Below are 24,542 nucleotides of genomic sequence, written 5' to 3' on the forward strand. Positions count from 1 at the left end.
TTGACGGAATCTATCCGGGTCCATCAGCCTCCGCGGGCGAGCCCAAATCGGCTCGCCACCTAAGCAGGGTGGGGGTGGAAAGTCAATCCTGGCTTTCAGAGCGTAGTGATCAGACCATGGCACCTTCATCGAAGGAGACATGATCACATCTATACCGGCGCCAAAGATCAAATCCAGCGTGTGGCCTGCTTGATGTGTGGGGCCCGAAACAAACTGGGAGAGCCCTAGTGTCGCCATGGAAGACACCAGGTCCAGAGCCTGTGAGGAGGGAGTGGCATCAGCGTGGAAGTTGAAGTCTCCCAATACCAATAGGTTAGGGAACTCCAAGGCCCAGCCGGCCACCGCCTCCAGCAGGCCTGACAGGGTGGCTGCTGGTGCGCTAGGTGGCCGGTACACCAGCCAGACAGCCAAGCTCTCCTCGGAGCCCCACACTAGGCCAACACATTCAATGCCGGGGATCGATGGCGATGGTAGAGCCCTGAAAGAACAATCATCCCGGATTAATACTGCCACCCCTCCCCCCCGGCCCACAGTCCGTGACTGGTGGAGGACGGAGAAACCCGGGGGCGCCATCTCTCGTAAGGTAACAGTTACCCCTTCGCGCACCCAGGTCTCCGTCACACAAGCCAGGTCAACTCCCTGCGAGATAAAGAAATCTCGCAGGGTAGCAGTTTTGTTGTCTATAGACCTGGCATTGCACAACACCAGTGAAGGAGGTGAGTAATCCTTGCTCACCCTACCCTCGTCTCTCGGGATGGGGCGCAGATTGGAAGGGGTACGAGCATATCCATATCTCGATCCCCTTTGCCTATAACATCTGCCCCCACCGCCATACCTCCCTCGCCCCTCCACGGTCGCAATCCCAAGCCTCATACTAACCTCCATTTACAAATAGAAAACAAAACAACCAAAACAATTATACCCAAACAAAACCAATCCCCGCCCCTCTCAGTGTCCAACCCACCCAAAAAAAACAACAAAATGGAACAAACAAAAATACATAAATAAAAACCACCATTCACGGTGGTACAACAAAGTAAACAATAAAAGCACCTTTAAAACATCTTAAAATATATAAAAACATCTTTAACATTTGCAGCAGATAATGAAATAATATAATATTATAAAAAACAACAACCCCCATTTAAGGTGCTGCAAATTAAAAGCAATTAAAACATTTAAAACTATTTTGTCCATTGCTGCCGGTAGCTGCTCTGTCCTCTAAACCGTGATGGTAGTGCAGGCCCTGCCCCCTAGGCCGGATGGAGTTGGCAGGAGAGGGAGCGGTCTTCCCAGCACTCACAGAGCAGCAACAGCAGTCGTGTCCCGGAGGCCTCTCTCAGGCCTCTTATGCTGTGGCGATGAATGCAGGCCCCGCCCCTTAGGCCAGATGGAGTTGGCAGAAAGGGAGCGGTCCTCCCAACACTCACGCGAGCAGCAGCACCAGCAGTCTTGTCCCAGAGGCCTCTCCCAGGCCTCTTATGCTGTGGCGATGAGTGCAGGCCCCGCCCCCTAGGCCAGATGGAGTTGGCAGAAAGGGAGCGGTCCTCCCAACACTCACGCAAGCAGCAGCACCAGCAGTCTTGTCCCGGAGGCCTCTCCCAGGCCTCTTATGCTGTGGCGATGAGTGCAGGCCCCGCCCCCTAGGCCAGATGGAGTTGGCAGAAAGGGAGCGGTCCTCCCAACACTCACGCGAGCAGCAGCACCAGCAGTCTTGTCCCGGAGGCCTCTCCCAGGCCTCTTATGCTGTGGCGATGAGTGCAGGCCCCGCCCCCTAGGCCAGATGGAGTTGGCAGAAAGGGAGCGGTCCTCCCAACACTCACGCGAGCAGCAGCACCAGCAGTCTTGTCCCGGAGGCCTCTCCCAGGCCTCTTATGCTGTGGCGATGAGTGCAGGCCCCGCCCCCTAGGCCAGATGGAGTTGGCAGAAAGGGAGCGGTCCTCCCAACACTCACGCAAGCAGCAGCACCAGCAGTCTTGTCCCGGAGGCCTCTCCCAGGCCTCTTATGCTGTGGCGATGAGTGCAGGCCCCGCCCCCTAGGCCAGATGGAGTTGGCAGAAAGGGAGCGGTCCTCCCAACACTCACGCAAGCAGCAGCACCAGCAGTCTTGTCCCGGAGGCCTCTCCCAGGCCTCTTATGCTGTGGCGATGAGTGCAGGCCCCGCCCCCTAGGCCAGATGGAGTTGGCAGAAAGGGAGCGGTCCTCCCAACACTCACGCAAGCAGCAGCACCAGCAGTTGTTAAATGAGTCTACTGCCCTATGTTTTGCGGGGCGGGGGGGAAGTTATTTTGTTTTTTAAGGAAGCCATTTCTCCTGGACGGGCTTCTACTCAAAATTCATTTGCACTAAAATAGCTCACACAGAAATGTACTTTAACCCACACCTTCCAGAACGCAAGTGTAAAAAGCAGAGATGAAGAAGGGCATGAACAAAGCTTGACTGGGAAACTGCTTAAACACTTCCTCTGCACAACAGCAGGCTGCCAAGTGGCCAAAATAGTTCTGAGCATAATGGGTTAGCACAGTCTGGAGATGCATCTGTTAATTTGCAACGCACAACATATTTAGTGTGCAACATACATTTGCAACTCTTTTGTTTTAAGAACCTGCACTTGAATAACACAGTGTAAGTTTCCTTTTATAGCTTCTGAAGACTTACGGCTAACAAGATTAGTAATCAACTATGGGCTGTCATGTTCAAAGCAAAATCCCAAACCCAGGCTTGCCTCTGAAAGTACAACAAGAAACTATGGCCAACCACAACTCCCTGACAAGCATATGGTTGCAAATGTGAATTATGTTGCATTCATACTTTTAAAATATAAGCTAACTTCTTTATATCCTGATCTTAACTCGGGGCTCCCAGCATTCTCTCATCTAGCTGACTCATTAGGCCTCCACCAGTTAACTTCAAGTGCTCCCAAACCATTCAATCAGCCCTCCATTCACCTTTACACACATTTTTTACATTTACAGTTAAGACTATATTATGCGTGAAGTGGTCCTAATCCCTTTTGAACTCCAGAAAGAAAATGTTAAAGATGTAACAGGAATTAGTATACAGTACTTTAAGCTTCTTTACGCAATAATTTAGTACAGGCATGTCCAAAGTCCGGCCCGGGGGCCTAATCCGGCCCTCTGGTTGTTTTAATCCGGCCCCTGTGGCAGTTTATATACTGGGCAAAAAAACTCAACAACTTCAACTTCAATCCTAAAAAAAAGCCCAACAGAATTGGGGGAAAATCCTAAAAAAGCTCAACAACTTTGGTCGTCCCTCACACATGTTCACTTCATCAAATCAGGCCCTCTTTGAAAAAAGTTTGGACACCCCTGATTTAGTAGAAATTCATGGGCTTCTGCATACAATTCCAAATTGCTACTGTGTGTCTCTTCAGCGGAAGAGGAGAGAGGAAGGCAGAGGAAGGAAAGGATATACAGTTTCTACCACTGGCATCCCAGAAAATTTAAGGCTTCCTTCAGGAATGGTGCCAAGTTAGAACTATTCATTGCTCATATTCATTACACAGTAATGACATTTTTCAAATGTGCTACAGTATTTTTTCTGGAATTAATACATTAGGTTTCTCCAATACCTGGTTTGGAAACTGAATCTGAAAAAGGCACTAGTGTAGCACAACTGACTTGCTCTTACCTTGGTTCCTGTCGTATGAACTGTTAAAAGCCAACTCCCTCTAATGATCCATAGTTTACTGTTCTAGTTTAACTATTTAATCAAACTGTTTGACTGAAATACACGTTGACAAGCAAGACACTCCCAATTAAATTTTAGCAGATTAGGCTTTGGAAAATATATTTAATACTAGTAAGTTATGCAAACTGCAGTTGGAAAGAGCTATTTCAGAAGAGTCATTCTTCCTGAATTCAAGGGAAGAGGAAATGTCTTTTCCAAGAGGATACTTCCTATAACACATGCATCATCTTAACACACAGTGATTCTTAAGAACTATTTTTCCACATGCAAATGTTATGCAGGAGCAAAAGGACGAAATTTGAAAACAATGGAGACTTACCCCCCCCCCCGCTTCATCAAGCAACTGAATTTTAAAACCAAATTGGAAAACCAGAGCAAAAAAGAGCTGCTATCTGGAAACCATTTAAATCCTCCTTTGTGGCTGCCTTCTCTGCATACACAGTTGTTTGCATGTAATGGCTTGCCACAAGCAACCTTCACCACATCATCGCAAACTTCCGGAGGGTTTACCTGCCCATATGGACCACTACCTGCCAGTAACTTGCAACAAAGAGAAAACCACTAGAGGGAGATATTTAAAGCACCTGCTCAAGCTATAGCAATGCCTATGCTTTGGAACTCCCTGCCTATTGATGTTAAGCAGCAAGCATAACTGTAATCTTAGTACACCATCATTGTATGCTTTTGCTTTGTACTGTACTCTATTAGATGCCTGCTGAAAATGTTTCTGTTTCAGAGGATCTATTCAGACACATGCTTTGTTTATCTGTTTGTAAATTTGCTTCACATGTTTTGTTCAGATTTTTAAAAAGTTTTAAAATGTTTGTTAAATCATTTATTTTGAAGGTAGCATGCTCCTTGTTCCAACTCCAGCAGTTTTTTTTAATTTCCTCTTATGGTTCTCCATTTCTCTCACAACTCTAAGGTAGCTGGGATCACTGGTGATGGTTTTTCTGGAACATTTTCCTTTGCACATTAGGGTTAATTTGCATTAGAAAATGTTCTGATGCCTTGAGAGTGATCTAATGTAGTATGCTTATTTTACTTGTATTTAGCAAACAAATCTTTAAAACAGCCAAGCTGTGCTAATATTGTATGTGGAATTGGTATCTATTCACCGCTGCTCATGAACTTAGGAAAGAAAAAAATTCCATGGAAAAATAAAGTAGTGGAACATTTTCGGTTTTGGAATTACTGGCTGGAATTAAGCTACTACTGATGGGCATGATGAGAGTGATGCCTTGAGCATCAGCAGCTAATTTATCTATTTGGGGGTAATTTTTTTGAGGGTGGGGAGCAGAATAGGTGTCTTATTCTTTCAAAGCTTTGCAGAGTTTATCTGTAAACTTCCTTGGGCAGTCCTTAAAGGAGATATGAGTGACTTAGTGACAGAGGGAGTCAACTGGAAAACTAAGCTGTATGAAAGGTTCCAAGATTAGCAGCTTCTTTAAGCATCAGTTTTCACAGCTGTAAGGAAAATCCTGAGAACACACCAAATCCCCATGTATAGCAACAGAGAATAACAGCCAGGAAGTATATCCCTGTTCTAAGGCTACATTTGGAAAGTGTGAGGAGGGGAAGCAGGGTGTTTGGGGGGAGTAGAGAACGTGTATGACTATGGCATGGGAAGTGCCAACATCAAGCAACTTTAAGGAAAGGAGCAAATGTTGTTGTTGTTTAGTCGTTTAGTCGTGTCTGACTCTTTGTGACCCCATGGACCAGAGCACACCAGGCACTCCTGTCTTCTACTGCCTCCTGCAGCTTGGTCAAACTCATGTTAGTAGCTTCGAGAACACTGTCCAACCACCCCATCCTCTGTCATCCCCTTTTCTTTGTGTCCTCCATCTTTCCCAACATCAGGGTCTTTTCCAGGGAGTTTTCTCTTCTTATGAGGTGGCCAAGGTATTGGAGCCTCAGCTTCAGGATCTGTCCTTCCAGTGAGCACTCAGGGCTGATTTCCTTCAGAATGGATAGGTTTGATCTTCTTGCAGTCCATGGGACTCTCAAGAGTCTCCTCCAGCACTATAATTCAAAAGCATCAATTCTTCGGCGATCAGCCTTCTTTATGGTCCAGCTCTCACTTCCATACATCACTACTGGGAAAACCATAGCTTTAACTATACAGACCTTTGTCGGTAAGGTGATGTCTCTGCTTTTAAAGATGTTGTCTAGGTTTGTCAAAATTGGGAATGGAGTACGACAAGGCTGTATATTGTCTCCCTGCTTATTCAACTTATATGCAGAATTCATCATGTGAAAAGCTGGGATGGATGAATCCCAAGCCAGAATTAAGATTGCTGGAAGAAATATCAACAACCTCAGATATGCTGTCTAGGTTTGTCATTGCTTTTCTCCCAAAAAGCAGGCGTCTTTTAATTTCGTGACTGCTGTCACCATCTGCAGTGATCATGGAAACCCAAGAAAGTAAAATCTCTCACTGCCTCCATTTCTTCCCCTTCTATTTGCCAGGAGGTGATGGGACCAGTGGCCACGATCTTAGTTTTTTTGATGCTGAGCTTCATACTATATTTTGCGCTCTCCTCTTTCACCCTCATTAAAAGGTTCTTTAATTCTTCCTCATTTCTGCCATCAAGGTTGTGTATATCGCATATATTGCAAAGGAGCAAATGAATGGGGACTAATCCAGAAAAGGAGAGCAGAAGGAAGAGCTCATAAGGGACAGAATCTAGAAACCAGCAAAATACCAGAGGTTGAAGGAGTGGCTGAGGGGCACTTGCATATGGAAAGTTGGGTAGATAAATAATCTAGGAGTAGTACACTGTATGGAGGGGGAGGACTACAATTCCCATCATTCCTGACCATTGGTCATGCTTCCTGGGGCTGAAGCCAAACAACATCAGGAAAGCACCATGTTGGCTACCCCTAGAATAGACCTCTAGGGTCTTTCTTTTAGCTTTGGAGAAAATAATCTAGGTTAAAAACAGTAATTGATGTGAGCCAGCATGACTGTCAGTTTTTAAGGCCCCCCCATCACTTTTGTTTTTTTAACACAAGACAAGCTTTCCCATCTATGTACTTCTCTTTTCTAGAAATTTAGAATCAAGCAGCCACAGTTCTAGGAAGGATTAAAAGTAAACTGTATGCTCCGAAGAGTGAGTGCACACTTGCTGCCCGGAACTGCCAACTACTTCTTCTCATTCTGCAGCAAAAAGCTCCTGGCGAGCTACTTTCTATGGAATCATACCCAGGTAACAGGCCGGCTGGCCTTGCCATAATGATGTTACATCCACTTCATAATACGATTCATTGCTCCTCATTCGTCATGCTATCAACAAATAATTCTGTGCGCTGACGGAAGATTGGCCACATACAGCTGGGTAATATATTACAGTTAATAAGATGGTTACTACCCTATTTTTAACCTGGTACAACCTCAGGACGATCGGAAATGATACACCATTAGTTAATTATAGATTAAGAGGACTGCCACAAACATGCCATCTAGTTCCTACACAATCATTTGAGACAAGAGGAAACTAAGGAGCCATTGCTTGTTTTAAGAAAACAGCGGCAGCTAGACCTTATGAAGGGCTAGGAGAGATCATGAGCATTTCACACAGTATTCTGTCAGATGTCATCACAGTTCTACTTAGGCACAGTGGATTAATTCTATTTTGTTTTATATTTCAGGCAATAATGGTGGGCAATATGCTTTAGTTGAGATTCCTGCATTGCAGGGCTTGGACTAGATGAGCACTTCCAACTCTACAATCTTATGGTTCTAAGACAATCAGGTTTTTAGGTATAGACCTGCATCTTCCCAATGCAATTGTCCTTGTTTGGATTCAAGCATGTAGGTAATAGTGAAGGTACAGAGAATTACGATGAAAGCAAGTGAAAATCAGTCTCAATGAAGAACTTATATGCATTGGTTGTCAAGGTAGATTATTTTTTACCACTGAGGAAAAAGCCACCACCATGCTGCAGAGGTTTATAACCACCACCAGACACAATTTTCACTGCCTGTTAAGAGCCAACTGTGCAGCAAAACACACACACACACACACACACACACACACACACACAAAAAGTGTTGTGGAAAACATCCATCTATGTTGGTCAGAGAAAGCACTTACTGTCTGATACTTATTAAAGTTGCACAAAGTAAGTGCGGCTATAACTGCCTATGTTAACAGGGCTATGTAGCACAGCATGCAATTAACACCAGCTTCACATCCCACTCTCCTCACTTACAAAAGTTACGCACATCTCACATACTTGCAAGTAGCAATGTGTTTTTGCAGCCGCTAAGCCGTACATTATTCCACTTCTAAGACAAGGTTTGGTTTAATCGAAGCAGGCTGTAGCAACAGGATTTTAATTTGTATGCCCATCATTTAGCAGTGAAGTTTATGAAGGCCAGTTCCTTCCCCGAAAAGCTTACTGCACAGCTACAACAGAAATGTATTCTATGCTGGCAAGCGAAATCCTCGCCTGGATTATACATGCCACAGAATCACGACAATTTCTGACATGATGTGCTAAGCCTTCAAGCAACTGGAGTATTAACAAGTTATATTCTATAAACTATGACAACTTGAATATGCAGGAGCTTCCTGGAGACCGATTAAATACATCAGAAGAAGAGAAGAAGCATGACACAATGTAGGTACAAGTAAGTTATTGAATAGCTGCCAAGTAATTTAAGATTTTCACAGTAAAAAGGTCATGTCCTACACCCACCCCACCTCCAAAGAACAAGAAATGAAATGAAAAACTAATTAGCACCGAACACCTCTAGGGACACAAGAAACTTATTGCAAAAAAAAATTTAACTAGGCCAGACCCACGATCCACCTAATTCTTTAAGATTCTGAAAGGTCACTTGTTCCAGGAGCATTAGACAACCACAGACACTTAAACTTAGAGTAAACTCATGTGAAATAAACACACCTGTCTGTGAAGCCTGCATTTTAAACGAAATTAAAACCAACCTAGAATACAAGAAATGGCCATGCCAGGAAATGCAAACAGCTGTTTACTGCCAAATGCTGATTGTAAAAGCTGTTGTGTGTAAATGTGTAAAAACAACACAGTGAATTACGAAATCTGTGTTAGAATGATTTCTTCCTTCCTCCTCCCCCTCCCCCTGAACAGTGCCTGATTTAGTGTGAGCTAGGATGGTTGGTCAGATATCAGATTTTTTTTCTACAGGGCCTATTTTTACAAATTCCAAGAAGACTGCGCTGGTTCAAATTAACCCCCTGACAAGTCTCCAGGTCAGCCTTCCCCAACCTGGTTCCCCCACCCTCCTCTTCCCCAATCCCTTTCCCTTTTGCATAGTCTTAGCATGCAAGCCTGAGGGCAAGAACTTATTACTGAGATTTGTAAATCATTCTGGGAGCCTTTTTTTTGCCCAGCGGGGGGATAAAAATGCTTTAGATAAATGCAGATGAAAAGGTATGAAAGTTGGAAGTAAAGTATCTTTTAAAAATATAGCTACAAGGAAAAGCTTTCTGAAGCTCTAGAGCAGGTATGAGTAACCTTTGCCCCTCCAGATGTCACTAAACTACAACTCCTATCATCCATGTCAGGCATAGGCAAACTCGGCACTACAGATGTTTTGGGACTACAACTCCCACGATCAAGTAATCAAATAATCAAGTAAACATCAAGCTCTGTGCTATTACAATGAAATGGCATTTACTCACCAAGTCACAAAACTCAAATACCAAAAGATAGGGAATGGCTTCCACACACTGCCCTGTACACTGGAGGACGTTTGGATGCTGAAGAATTCTGCAGGGAAAGAGAAACAAAGAGAGGCTCTTCAGGTCAGGCATACTCCATTTCTTTCCAGCTTTATGAGTCAAGGGGATCTCGGAAATGCCCACCCCAGCAGCATACTTCATCTTCAGTGAGCAGATGATTTCTGAAAGTGACACCCCCGCTCCCTGCTATTGGTAAATGAAAGGGACAGAACCACAAGCCTTCCATGCAGCAGCTAGGCATACATGAAGGAGGTAAGAGGCAGAGTGACAGTATTCAGAATGCTGCACCTGGACTGAAAAGATCAGAGTTCAGACTTTTGCTTCAGCTATAAAAGCTCACTGGGTAGCCTAACTTTATTCCTTCAAAATAAAAAAATTCCTTCCAGTAGCACCTTAAAGACCAACTAAGTTAGTTCTTGGTATGAGCTTTCGTGTGCATGCACACTTCTGAAGAAGTGTATCTGAAGAAGTGTGCATGCACACGAAAGCTCATACCAAGAACTAACTTAGTTGGTCTTTAAGGTGCTACTGGAAGGAATTTTTTTATTTTGACTATGGCAGACCAACACGGCTACCTATCTACCACTTTATTCCTTCAAGCTCACTTTTTCATGTGCTCCACAATGAGCACATTATGTGCACCACAGAGGACAAGGCTATCGGTGGCCATAGTGAGAAATATGTAACGATGCATTTTCACGAAAAGCTAAGCATGCCCTCCTACTTTGCACTTCTATTGAGATGCTACTTACAAGTACGGCTCTCCATGCCTCAAAAATCGTTCTTGCTCCTTGGAACTGGCACTTGCTTTCAGCTCCTTCACAACAACTCTGGCCACACTGGAGCCTGTGTAAACCTCCCCAAGCAAAACCTGAAAAACAAGCAGCAGGTATTTGAAAACACGGAGGAAGCCATTGTGTGCACAAGTAAAATAAAAGTCACTACAAGGCATGTGAAGAAGACGGAGGAGGCCAGGAACTTGCTTATACCATTGTTGTTGTTATTATTTTCCCACCCTTCACTGTAAGGTCTCAAGTCAAACCACTGCCTCCATCAAGCCTGGGGTGACCTACTCTGACTTGCAGCAGCTCTCTCCAGGGTCTCTAAGGCCTCGACTCTTTTCTCAATAGCTCCTTTAACAGGAGACCACAAGAGCTGAACCTGGGGTTTCATGCATGCAGAGCATGGTCACCAGAGTGGACACTTATGGAAAGATTTCCTTAGATGTCCCAGATCACTATCATTTCACTGACTAAGCAGAGTGGAGACAGCTGCACACAGACTTCCAGTTCTCTGTACCCGTCTGGTACATGGGTTGCTCATACACAACACTGGGGCAGGGGGAGAAGAAAAGGGGTTCTTATGCCTCATAAGGGTCCCACCATGAATGGGTGTTGTGCACCTTTAATTGTTCTCCAACAACTTTAATTTGTTATCTAATCTGTCCTGCTACAGAAGTTGGCAAACTTTACACTCTTTGAGCTGGCAGCAAAATGTCAAGTTTCCAGAATGAAACACTGGACTTTGAGAAAAGAGAAGTCAGATTCAGGATAGTAGTGTATCTCAGGGCTACCCCATGAACTCTCCCAAAACCAGAAAAGGGGTGGGAAAAGGTAATCTCTCTCCCACTTCTTGTAAACTGTATTGCCTTTTGGTGGGATGCTTTCTCAGTATACAAGGACTGTAGACATCCTATAGTTCGAACTGTAAGTTTCTGCAGTTTAAGCACTCAAAACATTGTGAAGAGCTGAAGGGAAGCAGTAATAATATGCTAATTGCTGCTGCAAACACATTCTTTCGTGTTAAGAGTTTTGAGAAATAATGTTGCACCAGGTTCCATCAAAACCTGAATTTTGAAATTCAAATATCAACAGTGAAAGTTCTCCCCTAAAGCTGCTTACCGACACATTGGCAAGCTTGCACTCCACAATTTATTCAAGAGCTGTTCATCATAGAATCAGAAAATTAACTAGAGAAATACAACAATCAATACAGACTTCTTACCTTTCCAAACCAGCCATTTCCAATTTCTTGGATATAGTTGAGATTTTGACGGACGACTTGGGATTTCAACCCTTCTGTTACACAAAATAAGACAATACATCAACAAGTGGCCACAATCCTGTTTTTGATTGACTACTTTTGTGCTCCCCCCACCCAAAAAATAATGCATAATACAGTAGTTTGCTACAGTAATATGAAAACGTATTTAAAACCCCAGGTGTTTTCAAACTTCCTCTTTGCACTTTGCACGTGAAGAGAGCATACACTCGTTGTGGCCAAAGTTCTTGCAGCTCGCCTCCCTGCTCCCCATTCCCTTTCTATGGTTAGGGCCACATAGTGTAGATTTACAAAGACTACTTATGTTGATAGCTATGTACATGTACATATATTTGACACACCCCCCCCCCCGTGTATTACAGGATGTCCCACTCAAAAGGAGATGGAGAACCAAATTCCCAATGTAGGAGAAACCAATCTCAGGCCATGCCCACACTTTCTCAAAAAAAAAGCTGGTTTCACCTTAATTCAACACCATGGGGATTACAGTCCAGCTCCACGCCTGTTTACCTATTAAAAAATCTGATGGTGTTCAATAAGTTATTCTCAAATGTGCACAAGACCATAGCACAAGGTCCGAGGCAGTTTAAAAAAATTCCCCATAGCTCTGTCAAGTCATACATTTACATTAATGCTAATAATTGAGAACAGGGTGGCATGGCCTAAAAAGATTAAACCCTGGCCTGCGGTCCATCAACTGATGTCACCAGTGATGTCAGCTGATGGGCAGGTGGGCATGGTTTGCGGAGGCCAAATTAGATCCCCTGGAAAGCTGAGAGTGGTAAGCAGGCCAGAGGTTCCTCATTCCTGCTTTAAGCCAAGAAAAATAAAAATAAACTGCATACAAATACTACCCAAAGCCTCTGCAAAAAATCTTATTGCTTGTTTCTTACTCCCAGTGTTGAGTGAAAGTCACTCACATCACCATCCAAGTAAAATACACGTTTAGAAAGTTTAGATTTTTTATGTTCAGATTTCCCAAATGGTAGCAAAATGAAAGCTATTTTTATCAAGTCTTCACTGTTCCCATTTAATATATTTTTAGAAGTAAGATTACGAAAGATCATCCTACCAGAATAGCATTCTGTGGGTGACTGATAAAAGGGGAAAAGGCAGAGGGGAGGGGCATCTAAAGAAGGCATGGAAAACAGGAAAATACATAATAGGCAATACCATGCTATTAAAAAAAACCCCAGTTATGTCAGGAGAAACAGAATCCTTACACTCTATCATGTATAGAGCATTATAGTTAAGAGACTGAACTGTGAGCTGTGGAAGTCTTTCCATAGCCAGCAAGTCACACTCTCAGCCTCATGTGGCTAGCTCACAAGCTGTCAGAGGATAGAAGCACACACACACCCCCTTTGAAATATGTACATTTGCTTTGGCTCTGCTATCAATACTACAACAAAGCTTCAGTCACAAGACAGAGAATCAATACTGGCCATTGACCAAGGGTCAGAAACTAGTCCTGGGGTGGAAGGGATGGCATAGGGAAATGCCTTACCTGTAGGAAGCTGGAACTGTGATGGAGCTGGTAAAGAAACAGTGGGAACTGTAAGTGTGAACACTTCGGCTGGGGACTGGACAGATGGGGTGTCTTCCGCAGGTGGTGTAAAGTCTATTTCATCATCAAAATTATCTTCAAATTCCTACAGAAGTAATGAGGTCAGAAGAACAAGGAGAAATTGCCTGATTCAGAAACTTAAACCAGCACAGTATTTCTTCCATGTGCCTGATGTGACCCATAATATTGGTTGAAACAATACTTGAGTTATCACACTTAAGTTACCTGCCCCAACATTTTCAGCAGCAAAGTGACAGCCCTCATTGCTGTGAAAAGGATCATTAACACTAGGCTTGCCATACGTCGGGAAAATTCCTGACATGTCCTGGGTTTTGGGTGTATTGGCGTCGGGGTTTTTTTTGCCAAATTGTCAGGGAATACCCGGATGCATGGCAAAATGATGGGAAAAGCAGTGGAAACAGCTCCAAAAGCTTATAATCACATTTTAGGGGGAGGGTTCCCCCCCAAAACTCAACAATTTTGGGGTCTTCCTAAAAAAAAGCTCAACAAATTTACTTTTTGAAATATGGCAACCCCAATTAACACCCATGGATGTTTCACAGGTCATGGCTTTTACATATTTTAATTAAAAAGGTGAAGAAGCTGAGAAACATTAAAGCAGTTTTGGGGAAAAGAAATCAAGTTGTAATCAGGTCACAAAGATGTAAAGTACAGCTCAGCATAGCATAAAAATATATTTATACTGAAGTTTATCAAAACGGAGGGCATGTTTACACATTAAGCTGTACATGGGATAACAGCCAAAAATTCTTTGAATCATAAGTTAAGATCTGTTAGTTGCATGGACGTAACACTATAACTGCAGAAGAAGCTCACACAACCTATGACCTTGCTGTGAAATTGTAAGGGCAAAGCAAGAAATAACTAGAGCAACATTGTTTTCCTAATACTTTGCAATTGGTCTTGGTCTAGAAAGAGAAACTGCTGGTCTATACTCCAAGGAACCTATTTTTGACCATCTTTCAGCCATGTAAAGCAGCCCATGAGTGAATTATGAGATCTTGTTTTATTGAATTGCTGTTTATTGCTGCATTTTGTGCCAATATAATGCACACTATTTAAATAAATAAATAAATAAATAAATAAATAAATAAAAATTGTTAGCTGAAAAAGTAATACAACTTGGAAAATATACTTTAAAAGCTTTGGTGAACACTTTGAGCTGAGCCATAAGCAAGCTTCATTCCTCCATGGAAGCAGACACATGGAAAACTGGGAACAAATGACAAATCCATGTGCATTTATAAAACTAAGATCTGAAAACGGAACCAGGATCCAAAGATATACTTTTAAGCAGTATTCTTAACAGAAGCAACTCTGCTATTGTTTCTCAATCGCTCAATATCTTTTTGACATTCTTGCTTTTGACTTTCAGGTGTCTCTTGAAGGTCTTTTTATGCTGACAAGCATACACAGCTCTTTAAACTTCCGATCAGCCAGGCATTTTAACGATTTTGCACTGTTTTCTGTTTGTGTGTACATATACTGCTGTGTATTTTATAAGACGGCTATATACTGTAGGTAGACAGATAACAAAAACAGAAGTCCAGAATGAGTCACACTGGGATGTGTGTTTTTTACGTTTTGGATCCTGCTCAGGTCTTTCCTAGAAAATCCATGTGAATTTTCTGCTAAGCTTCCCACCTGTATCCCTCCTAAGAGAAAAAACTTACAGATCAGAGTACTGTATTTCTTTTGCATTTCTGTGAGTCTATTACAGATTCTCTAGTATAGATTTCCTCCTACACAGGAAGTGTCAGCTTTCACAGCGGTTTAGCTACTTTAGTGTAGCTAGAAGCGAAGGAGAATACCACAGGGATAGTTTAACATCCAAGGTAAAAAAAACCCAACCCACTAATAAAGAGATTCTTTCAAGCTCAGCATCCAAGCTCTGTTTAGCTAGGTAGCTCTGTAGAACAATATCCTGTTTGTCTCATTCTTTACATTCCAAAACCCCAAAACAATTCATACCTTCAAGTTCCCATCCTCCAGCTATGACTCTAACCTCACTAAATACTTATCTGAAATAGCCATTGCATGAAGATGTCACAAATAGTCTCACAGATATTATAGAGACTATTTTCTTAATTGAATCCCCATGACTCTTGCGCGTTGTTGCTTATTTAAAAAAAAAACACAATAACATAACTTCCTCGAAGAGGGGTATTTTTCATCTATTTCAAGGCCAAATTTCCCAGCTTATAAAGAAAGAACAAGTTACAGTAGTACCTCAAGTTACAAACGCCTCAGGTCACAAATTCCTCTAACCTGGAAGTTACCTGGAGTTGAGAACTTTGCCCCAGGATGAGAATGGAAATTGTGTGCCGGCGGCGCAGTGGCAGCAAGAGGCCCCATTAGCGAAGGAACGCCTCTAGCTAAGAACAGTTTCAGGTTAAGAACGGACCTCCGGAACGAATTAAGTTCATAACTAGAGGTCCCACTGTACTTAGACATTTGGAGAACTACACATTTATGTGTGGCTTCTGTGGCCGTTTGTTACTGTCAGTTTGGCTCAGCACGGGCTGGCAAGACCCTTGCCTTAAAAAAGTTTCCCCATTTACTTGATTGCTCCAAAGCAGGCAGAAAAGCCCATCCCCTGCATGTTCATACTTAAGTGCTCTGAAAATATGTTAAGTGCAAGAAGGCAAGTCATCAAACAGAATAAGTTACTCAGGACTGCACAGCAACAGTAGGTCATTAAGCAGACTTGAGAGCTACTTGTGACACCTCAAACTCCACTGATTTTGACTGACCACAGTAATGTTTGGCATTACACAGTACAATTATATATGTCTGTGTTATCAGATTCCAGTACTAAAGGGATACAAATAATTATCTCCTGTACTCACCTTGAAGTTTATCTCTTGATCTTTACAACAGGATACACAGTTCACAAGCAGAAGTACCAAGCCTAAAAGGCTGCAGGCAGAAATAATCACCAAGGAGAAGGGAACTTCAGTCACTGCTGCTTCCCCTAGAAAACCAAGGGTTGAAATAAGCATGGTGTCATATATTGGAACACAAACATGTTAACTATAGAAGAGAGAAATTTCAGAACAGTTATATACTTCTGCAGTAAGGCCGATAACATTTGTGATGCACGAGTTATATTTTTCTGGTTTTATGGATATTGATTTTATGGATATTTCTAGACTTAGGGGCTCCAAAAATAGGTATTCTCTCTCTCTTTGCCTTTAGCTTTTCGCAAAACTATCATGCATTCTCAGGATTTTAAACACTGTTGAAACATCTATCATTTAGAAAGCTTGAACTTAAAAAATAAAATAAAAGCCAAATACTTCCCCATGGCACTTTGATAGTCTCAAGTAAACTATGCTGATTTCATTGGAATGTGCTGGTTCTGCAATACTGGCAGTGTATTTTAACACGTTTCACCTTCAGCTATCATATAGGGTGTCAGGGAACTGCCATCAGAGCATCAGGTGGTGGAGGGACTCAGGCAGGATGAAAGAGACTCAACTGCTGAAGCAGGGACCAGCAGGGGGAGGAGTGGGTCTCTGAGGGAATGCGAGCAGGAGGGAGGGCTCAGGGAGGCTTCCAGCGAAAACAGTGGGGAGGTATCGGAGTCTCCCATAGGGAGACCCATACCTCGCAGGAAACTGTCACGCCGTGAGTCCAGGAGACGCGTTTCCGTTAAGGAACTTCTTTGTTGGAAACGCTTCCGCAGACAGCCACTGTCGGACTCTACTAGTGACTAGAGCAGACATGTCTGAGGAGCTCCGTCACACACGGAGGTTTGTGGGGGCGCACAAACTCTGAGGGAGCACGTTTTCACGCACAAGCAGCTAATCAAACCCTCACAGCAGTCCGACAGTCTTTGTACGCTGCCTGTGCAAGAGAAGGCATCATGAGCGAACCAACCGGAACCGGAGGAGCAGGGGCTGGAGCTGGTCCAAGCTTGGAAGATAGATACCGAGCGTTGGAGGTTCAACTGGCCCTGCAGACGGCGAGGCTGGAGGAGAGAAGGGCTCAGGATGCAGACAAGAAGGGGAGAGCCACTCAATTCCCCAGAAAGGTACCAGGATTGGTGCAGAAATTTGGGGGGGACCCCAAGGACTACCATGCTTTTAGGACAGAGATGCAATATGCCCTTAATGTGCAGTTCGATGAGTTCCCTGATGAGGAATCGCGAGTTGCTTTTGTAATTGGGCATCTTGAGAAAGGGGCTAGAGACTGGGTGCGACCCCTAATGGCAACGCACAATGACATACTAAAGGACACAATGAAGTTCTTTCGTGCAATGGATATCATGTTTTCCAGCGATATTGAGGAAGGGGTGGTGCGCAGACAGCTAATGGCTTGTAAGCAGGGGAGTCGATCTGTCCGTGAATATTGGACTGAGTTTACCATGCTGATTCACAGACTGAGTTGGGATTTATCGGCGGCACCCGTTCAAATGCTATTTGAAGAAGGTCTTTCTTCGGGGGTGAAAGACGAGCTGGCACGGAGCCCCAGGGCGGAGTCTATGGATCAGCTGACCAAATCTGCGCTGACCATAGGAGCGCGGCAGGAGGCAAGAGCCTTGGAGAGGCGGGAAGGGAGAGGGGAACGTTGGAAGGAGTTCCGCATTCCAGACATTCCTGAGCCAGCTTTCCCGCCGGCAGAGCCGATGGAAATCGGAACAGCGCGCGCGCGCGCATTTTCAAAAACCAGCGAGGGAGCTAAGAAGGAGGGAAAGGGCCCCCGGAAATGCTATCTCTGCCAACAGCCAGGCCACTTTGCCAGAGTCTGCCCCCAGAGGAAGGAATGGCAAGGGATGGTGGGAGCTGTTGAGGGGGGAGAAGAAGGGGGAGCGGAGCAGGTAAAAGCCAACGCCTGGTTGCCACAATTGGGGCACTGCAGCCAGGCCAAAGAGCAGTGAAAGTGCCCGTGCCAGAAGCTCCTCGACCTGCTCTAGTGATTGAAGTGTCGCTAGAGCTGCAGAATGGGCACCCCCTAAAAATAAAGGCGCTATTGGACTCAGGCAGCTCCTGCAATTTTATGAGCAAGGAGTTTGTTGCTGAACACCAGATACAGACCATCCCTTTAAGCAACCCCCTGCAGGTGACCACGATTGATGGCAGGGAGTTGTTGGGAGGAGGAGTCCGCTTGCAGACTGTCCCAATGATAATGAGGGTGGCAAGGCACACAGAACTGATAGCGTTTAATGTGGCCACCCTGGGAGGCGCTCCCATTATTTTGGGAATGAGCTGGCTAGCTCTACATGATCCGCTGGTTGGCTGGCATCAAAGAGTGGTGTCCTTTGGTTCAGCACATTGCCTAGAACACTGCAAAGGGGAGAAGGGTTCAGTAGGGGCCCAAGCCACCCTAGCAGGGACTGAAGTAATGGGAAAGGTGAAGGTACCACCACAGTATGCAGATCTCAGCGACGTGTTCAGCGAGAAGGAAGCTGACCAACTACCACCTCATAGACCCTTTGATTGTCAGATCAATTTACTCCCTGGAGCACAGCTTCCCGTGGGCAAGTTGTATGCCATGTCAGACAGGGAAATGCAGGAGTTGCGAGGGTTCATTGACAAGAACCTGAAGAGAGGCTTCATCAGAGAGTCCAAAGCAGCAGGGGGGAGCCCAGTGTTCTTTGTGGACAAAAAAAATGCGGACAAGCCGAGACTTGTATGTGATTTTAGGCGGCTGAATGCAGTGACTGAACCGGTGGCGTTCCCTATGCCCAGAATTGATGATATTTTGACCATGGTGAGGAAGGGAAAGATTTTCACAAAGCTGGATCTAAGGGGGGCGTACAACCTGATACGCATAAGGAAAGGGGATGAATGGAAAACCACCATGTTTACCCCTTTGGGGGCGTTTGAATACCTCGTTATGCCATTTGGATTACAAGCAGGCTCCGCGTGTTTTCAATCTTTTATGAACCACGTGCTGGGCCCTTTGCTCTACAAGAATTGCGTTGCCTTTCTAGATGATGTGTTGGTGTATTCTGAGAGTGAGGAGCAACATGTGAGAGACGTCAGAGAAGTGTTGAGCAGACTGCAAGCCAACAGGCTGTGGGTCAAACTGGAGAAGTGTCGGTTCCATACCAAGGAGGTGGAATTCCTGGGGTACCGCCTGTCAGACAAGGGATTGGCCATGGATCCCGGCAAGGTACAGGCAGTGCTGGAATGGAAAACACCCAAAACCAAGAAGGATGTGCAGAGGTTCCTAGGGTTTGGAAACTTTTATCGTAAGTTCATCCGCAACTTCGCCCATCTGACGGCGCCCATCACTGACTGTCTCAGCAGTAAGAAGAAGTTTGTATGGACGGCGGAGGCGGGGCGAGCGTTTGAGGAACTGAAAAGGGCCTTCGCCTCTGAAGAACAACTTCTGCATGTGGATTTACGAAAGAAGCTAAGGGTTGAAACAGACGCATCTGACAGAGCCATAGGGGCGGTGCTTCTTCTGCAGCCGGGGAAGGAGGAGTCGGAGTGGCGTCCGTGTGCCTTCTTCTCGCGGAAGCTGAACAAATCCGAGAGGAACTACACGGTGTACGACCGAGAACTGCTTGCTATTCATGAGGCGTTCCGGAGATGGAGGCATCTGCTAGTTGGTGCACAACATAAAGTGCAAGTGTGCACGGACCATAAAAATCTAGAGTACTGGAGAACGGTGCGAGTGCTCAACCAAAGGCAGTTGAGATGGGCCCAAGAGTTCTCCAAATTTAACTTTGAGATTTGTTATGTGCCAGGCCCAGAGAATGTTAGGGCGGACGCTCTCTCACGCAAGCCTGAATATTTGGAGGGGGAGGGAGCACCCGAAGAAACCCATATCATTCCAGAGGACCGCTGGGTGTGTGGGGCGACTTTGGTGGGGCAAAGGGAATTGGTAGAGGGTACGGTGCAGGATGCATACGCCCAGGGGAAACTCAGGGATCTCAGAGGGGAGGAAGACAAACCCGGTGGTTTTGAGGAGAGAAATGGGGCATTGTATTATAAGGGAGCGTTATATATACCTGAAGGGGAATTGAGGGAGAAAGTACTCAAGCAGCTGCACGATAGCCCCACAGCAGGGCACTTTGGGCAACACAAAACCATGTGGCTGGTTACCAGGGAATTTTGGTGGCCCAAGGTCAGGGAAGATGTGCGGGAGTATGTGAGAGGGTGTGAACAATGCCAAAGAGCCAAGGGGGAGAGGCAGGCGCCGGCTGGTTTATTAGAACCACTGCCCACACCTGAGAGACCGTGGGAAGCAGTGGCAATAGATTTCATGACTGATCTGCCAAGGTCTAGAGGGAAAACAGCCATCATGGTTGTAGTAGACCTGTTAACTAAAATGGCCCACTTCATAGCCTGCTCACATGCGGTTACAGCAGAAGAAACCGCCAAATTGTTTGTAGAGAATGTGTTTAGGTTGCATGGCGCCCCCTTGAGGGTGGTTTCAGACCGAGGGAAACAATTTACTTCCAGGTTCTGGAGGAAGCTCATGAGCTTACTGCATGTAGAGGTTAATTTCTCGACGGCCCGTCATCCTGAAACCAACGGGCAGGCGGAAAGAGCAAATGGGGTTCTCCAACAATATTTGAGGTGTTATGTTAATGACAGAGAGAATGATTGGGTGGAGAAGCTGGCGTTGGCAGAATTTGCCTACAACAATGCAGAGAACGTGTCCACGGGGATGAGCCCCTTTTTGGCTAATCACGGGTGCCATCCCAGAGCCTTCCCAGGGGGGGAGGGGGAGAACTGGAGCGTTCCAGCTGCAGAACAGTTCGTGGAAGAAATGGAAGCGATCCATCGCCAGCTCCAACTCAACTTAAACAGGGCTAAGGAGGAATATAAGAGGCAAGCAGACAAAAACAGAAGGGAAGGTGAAAGCATCAGGGTGGGGGACCAGGTGTGGCTGTCAACCCAAGGGTTGCCATTCAAAGGAGGTTGTAAGAAATTAAGACCCAAAAGGCTGGGTCCGTTTGAAGTCATACAGCAGGTCAATCCAGTGGCTTTCAGGCTCCGGTTACCGAACCACATGAAGCTGCACCCAGTTTTTCACAGGTCGTTGCTGTCACCGTATAGAGGAGACAGTGAGGGGAGGGTCACTAGGGGACCAGCAATGGAGGAGAAGGAACACAGCTACCATGTAGCGGAGATCCTCGATTCCAGGTGGAAGGGAGATCAAGTAGAGTATTTGGTAATGTGGGAAGGGGAACCGGAGTCGGAAAACACCTGGGTTAGGGCAGAGGATGTCAATGACGAGGTTTTAATAGAGACTTTTCATCAGAGGTTCCCACGTAAACCTCAGCCTGTAGCGAGGTTCCGAAGGGAATACTTTGCCACCACCGACGAGGAAGAGGAGTTGGAGGGGTTCCCAGATTCTGAAGAGGAGGAGGATTCAGCTGGCCAGGACGACGATCGATGGAGAGAATTGTTCGAGACGTCAGAAGATGAGGAAGATTCGTTTCGGGGTTTTAGCCCTTCACCTCCCAGGGGGGAGGAATTGGGAGGGGTGAGGGGGGCCCTGGAGGGGAGGTGGATGTCAGGGAACTGCCATCAGAGCATCAGGTGGTGGAGGGACTCAGGCAGGATGAAAGAGACTCAACTGCTGAAGCAGGGACCAGCAGGGGGAGGAGTGGGTCTCTGAGGGAATGCGAGCAGGAGGGAGGGCTCAGGGAGGCTTCCAGCGAAAACAGTGGGGAGGTATCGGAGTCTCCCATAGGGAGACCCATACCTCGCAGGAAACTGTCACGCCGTGAGTCCAGGAGACGCGTTTCCGTTAAGGAACTTCTTTGTTGGAAACGCTTCCGCAGACAGCCACTGTCGGACTCTACTAGTGACTAGAGCAGACATGTCTGAGGAGCTCCGTCACACACGGAGGTTTGTGGGGGCGCACAAACTCTGAGGGAGCACGTTTTCACGCACAAGCAGCTAATCAAACCCTCACATAGGGTTACCCAGTTGTCAACAAGTCAAAATTAAATAGAAAAGCATACAAGGCCCTGTATTGGCAAAACAAGTCTGCCATGCATTAAGATAGCATTACATAAGAGATAACATGCACATACAATCCCCAGCCATATGAGTTGTCATTGAATATAGACATCAAATATGCTGAATTCCTTATTTGCTGGGTATAAATACACGTTAAACACAATCACTCACATCTTTTCCTCTCGTGGAGGAAGCTAACCTGCTATTAAAGCTCTTATTGATTAATTGATGAAGGTAGTGCAATTAAAGCTTGAAGACCTCCTGTATCAAATAAAGTTCAGAATGTACATACGAAGGTAAAAGATTATCATTGCTCTTCAGCCAAGAAAGGGTCCCACAGTGGGTGACAAATCTCAGTAACAAGACGGTCCCTGCTCTCAGTTTCACAATCTAAAAGCCAAGGCACTAACACTTAATTAACCAATACTTAGTTAAGATACTTCAACCACCAAGGCAACCACCAAGTCTTCATTTCAAATTATAAAATGAGTCTGAACTTGTTTTATCACATTTGACATGGGAACCAATAGCAAGTATTGGTTCCCATGTAGGAATAACTTTCTTCATGGAATGGTATACATATATCAGAAATATTTTTTGATGAAAGACACTCTGGAATAAAGTATTTCTGCCTTTACTTGCATTTCTCCTAACACTTCAACCTATTCTTAGAAAGATCCCGCAACTCCTCTAAATTTCAAGTTGCAGCAAAGTCTGAGCAACTAGTTTTTTGAGGAAGTTGGCACATATTTCTGCAGCTTTTAGTGGAAGGGGGAGAGACAACTAGAACAGAACATTGTTTTAACACAAGATCAGTTCAGCTATGAGAAGAGTCACATTAACTTACAATCAGCATTTTTCAAAGACAAAGCCCCCGAGATTTTGTAAAATATGGGAAGTGAGATGACAGGGTTGCCATTCTAAAGCAACCAGCCAACCCTAAAAGATCAAAGAGTACATCTATCTTTAAACCTCATTTCACTTGAAGGCATCCTTGCCTGCAGAAACTACATGGAAACATGCTTACACAAGTATGTATCATATTTTACTAGAAAGCCACCCTGAAGAACAGACAGGCATTAAAGCAACATGTGCATGAACATGTCTAAACCTGCATATGTAAGATGCTAACAGAGAAGGTACTAAGAAAACAGAGGCAGGTGTCCACAAAGGCCAAGACAATTTTGACACCACACAGAAAAATGCCAATATTTATAGATGACTCTTAAAGAGATGTGCATAAAAAACCAAGCTCCTGAAAGTATTGTTGAAGAACTTGTGATACATTCCACAATGCAGGGATAAGGAACTTGTGAACCCCTAGAAGTTGTTAGACCCCAAATACCATCAGCTGTAGGCAGTGTGGTGAATAGCCAGGGATGATGGGAGTCCTTCATTCCTGTCTTAGTGTATTCAGCAACAGGATCTCATATTTTCAAATATTTCAAAGCACTCTTTCAACACACTTTGGTACCTCCTATAGCAAAAGTTGTTCAACTGTCATCTAGTGGACCCTGGAGTACCATTACTTTCAGGTAATGTACCATATTATTCGCTCTATAACACGCACCTGACCATAACACGCGCATAGTTTTTAGAGGAGGAAAATCCGTAGGCATGCGACCCGTAGGCATTCCCTCCATAACACGCACAGACATTTCCCCTTACTTTCTAGGAGGAAAAAAGTGAGTGTTATGGTGCAAAAAATACGGTAACTTTCGGGTTGCAAATGTGGCAAACCCGGAAGAGTATAGTTCCGGGTTTCGCAGCACATACATGTGCAGAAGCGCTCTGCGCACCACGCGCGTGCACAGAAATGGCGCCTCATGTTGTGGACTTTTCGGGGTACGTAAGGACCCCCGGAACGAATTAAGTTCATATCCAGAGGGTCCACTGTGTATTAAGCAATAAAACAAATCTACTCAGGACAAAAAGTAGAGGAGTTACCAAAATATTTGCATGCACACACAAACCCCCAGAGACTCTGAAGATGCACGCTATCTTTCCATACAGGAAAGGCTATTCAGTGCTGGAAGATGTGGAAGGATGTGGAAAGCTCTCGTGGAGTAAGAAAGATAACTGCAGGGATGAACAGACTAGATTCTCTCACCAGTCCATGAACAAAGTTGCAACCCTAGCAAGTATGTCCCAGTATCTTAAAAAATAACATCATCTACTGCAAATAGAGCTGAGTACATGCTAATTTGTTTTTACAGTCTGAATTCCAACTGCTTGATTCACCTAAAACACACAAGAAGTAGGTTTAACCTAACAAACAGGCTTGTCAACAAAGTCAGGTGGCTCAGCAGTATCAGTTACCTCTTTGACCATGGTCAAATATTCTCTCAAATATCGTTGCACATTACATCAGGGTTGCTCTGATGAGAAGCTAAACTGCAACACCTATCAGCTAAAAGGCACAACTTCTATAAGCAATACAGCTCTATAACTCAATTAGTAAAGTAATATCAAAATTACTTAATGAGTTTCACAGTTGACTAGTTTTGAGCTTCACAGTCC

At 44.7% G+C, this 24,542-nt stretch overlaps 1 protein-coding gene across 2 annotated transcripts in view; it reads right to left on the bottom strand.

The window, feature by feature from the left end:
* The window catches only part of LMTK2 (lemur tyrosine kinase 2), a 54,286-nt gene that overhangs the window by 20,336 nt on the left and 9,408 nt on the right, over positions 1-24,542 (bottom strand). For both annotated transcript variants that reach the window (XM_081169377.1, XM_081169378.1), the window contains exons 2-6: positions 15,942-16,066; positions 13,012-13,156; positions 11,448-11,521; positions 10,196-10,314; positions 9,384-9,471 (exon numbers count right to left, since the gene is read on the bottom strand). In XM_081169377.1, coding sequence (XP_081025503.1) covers positions 9,384-9,471; positions 10,196-10,314; positions 11,448-11,521; positions 13,012-13,156; positions 15,942-16,066 — 551 coding nt within the window. The remainder of the gene's footprint in view (positions 1-9,383; positions 9,472-10,195; positions 10,315-11,447; positions 11,522-13,011; positions 13,157-15,941; positions 16,067-24,542) is intronic.

Source organism: Podarcis bocagei, assembly GCF_964188305.1.
Source record: "Podarcis bocagei genome assembly, chromosome: 14".
Lineage (NCBI taxonomy): Eukaryota > Metazoa > Chordata > Lepidosauria > Squamata > Lacertidae > Podarcis > Podarcis bocagei.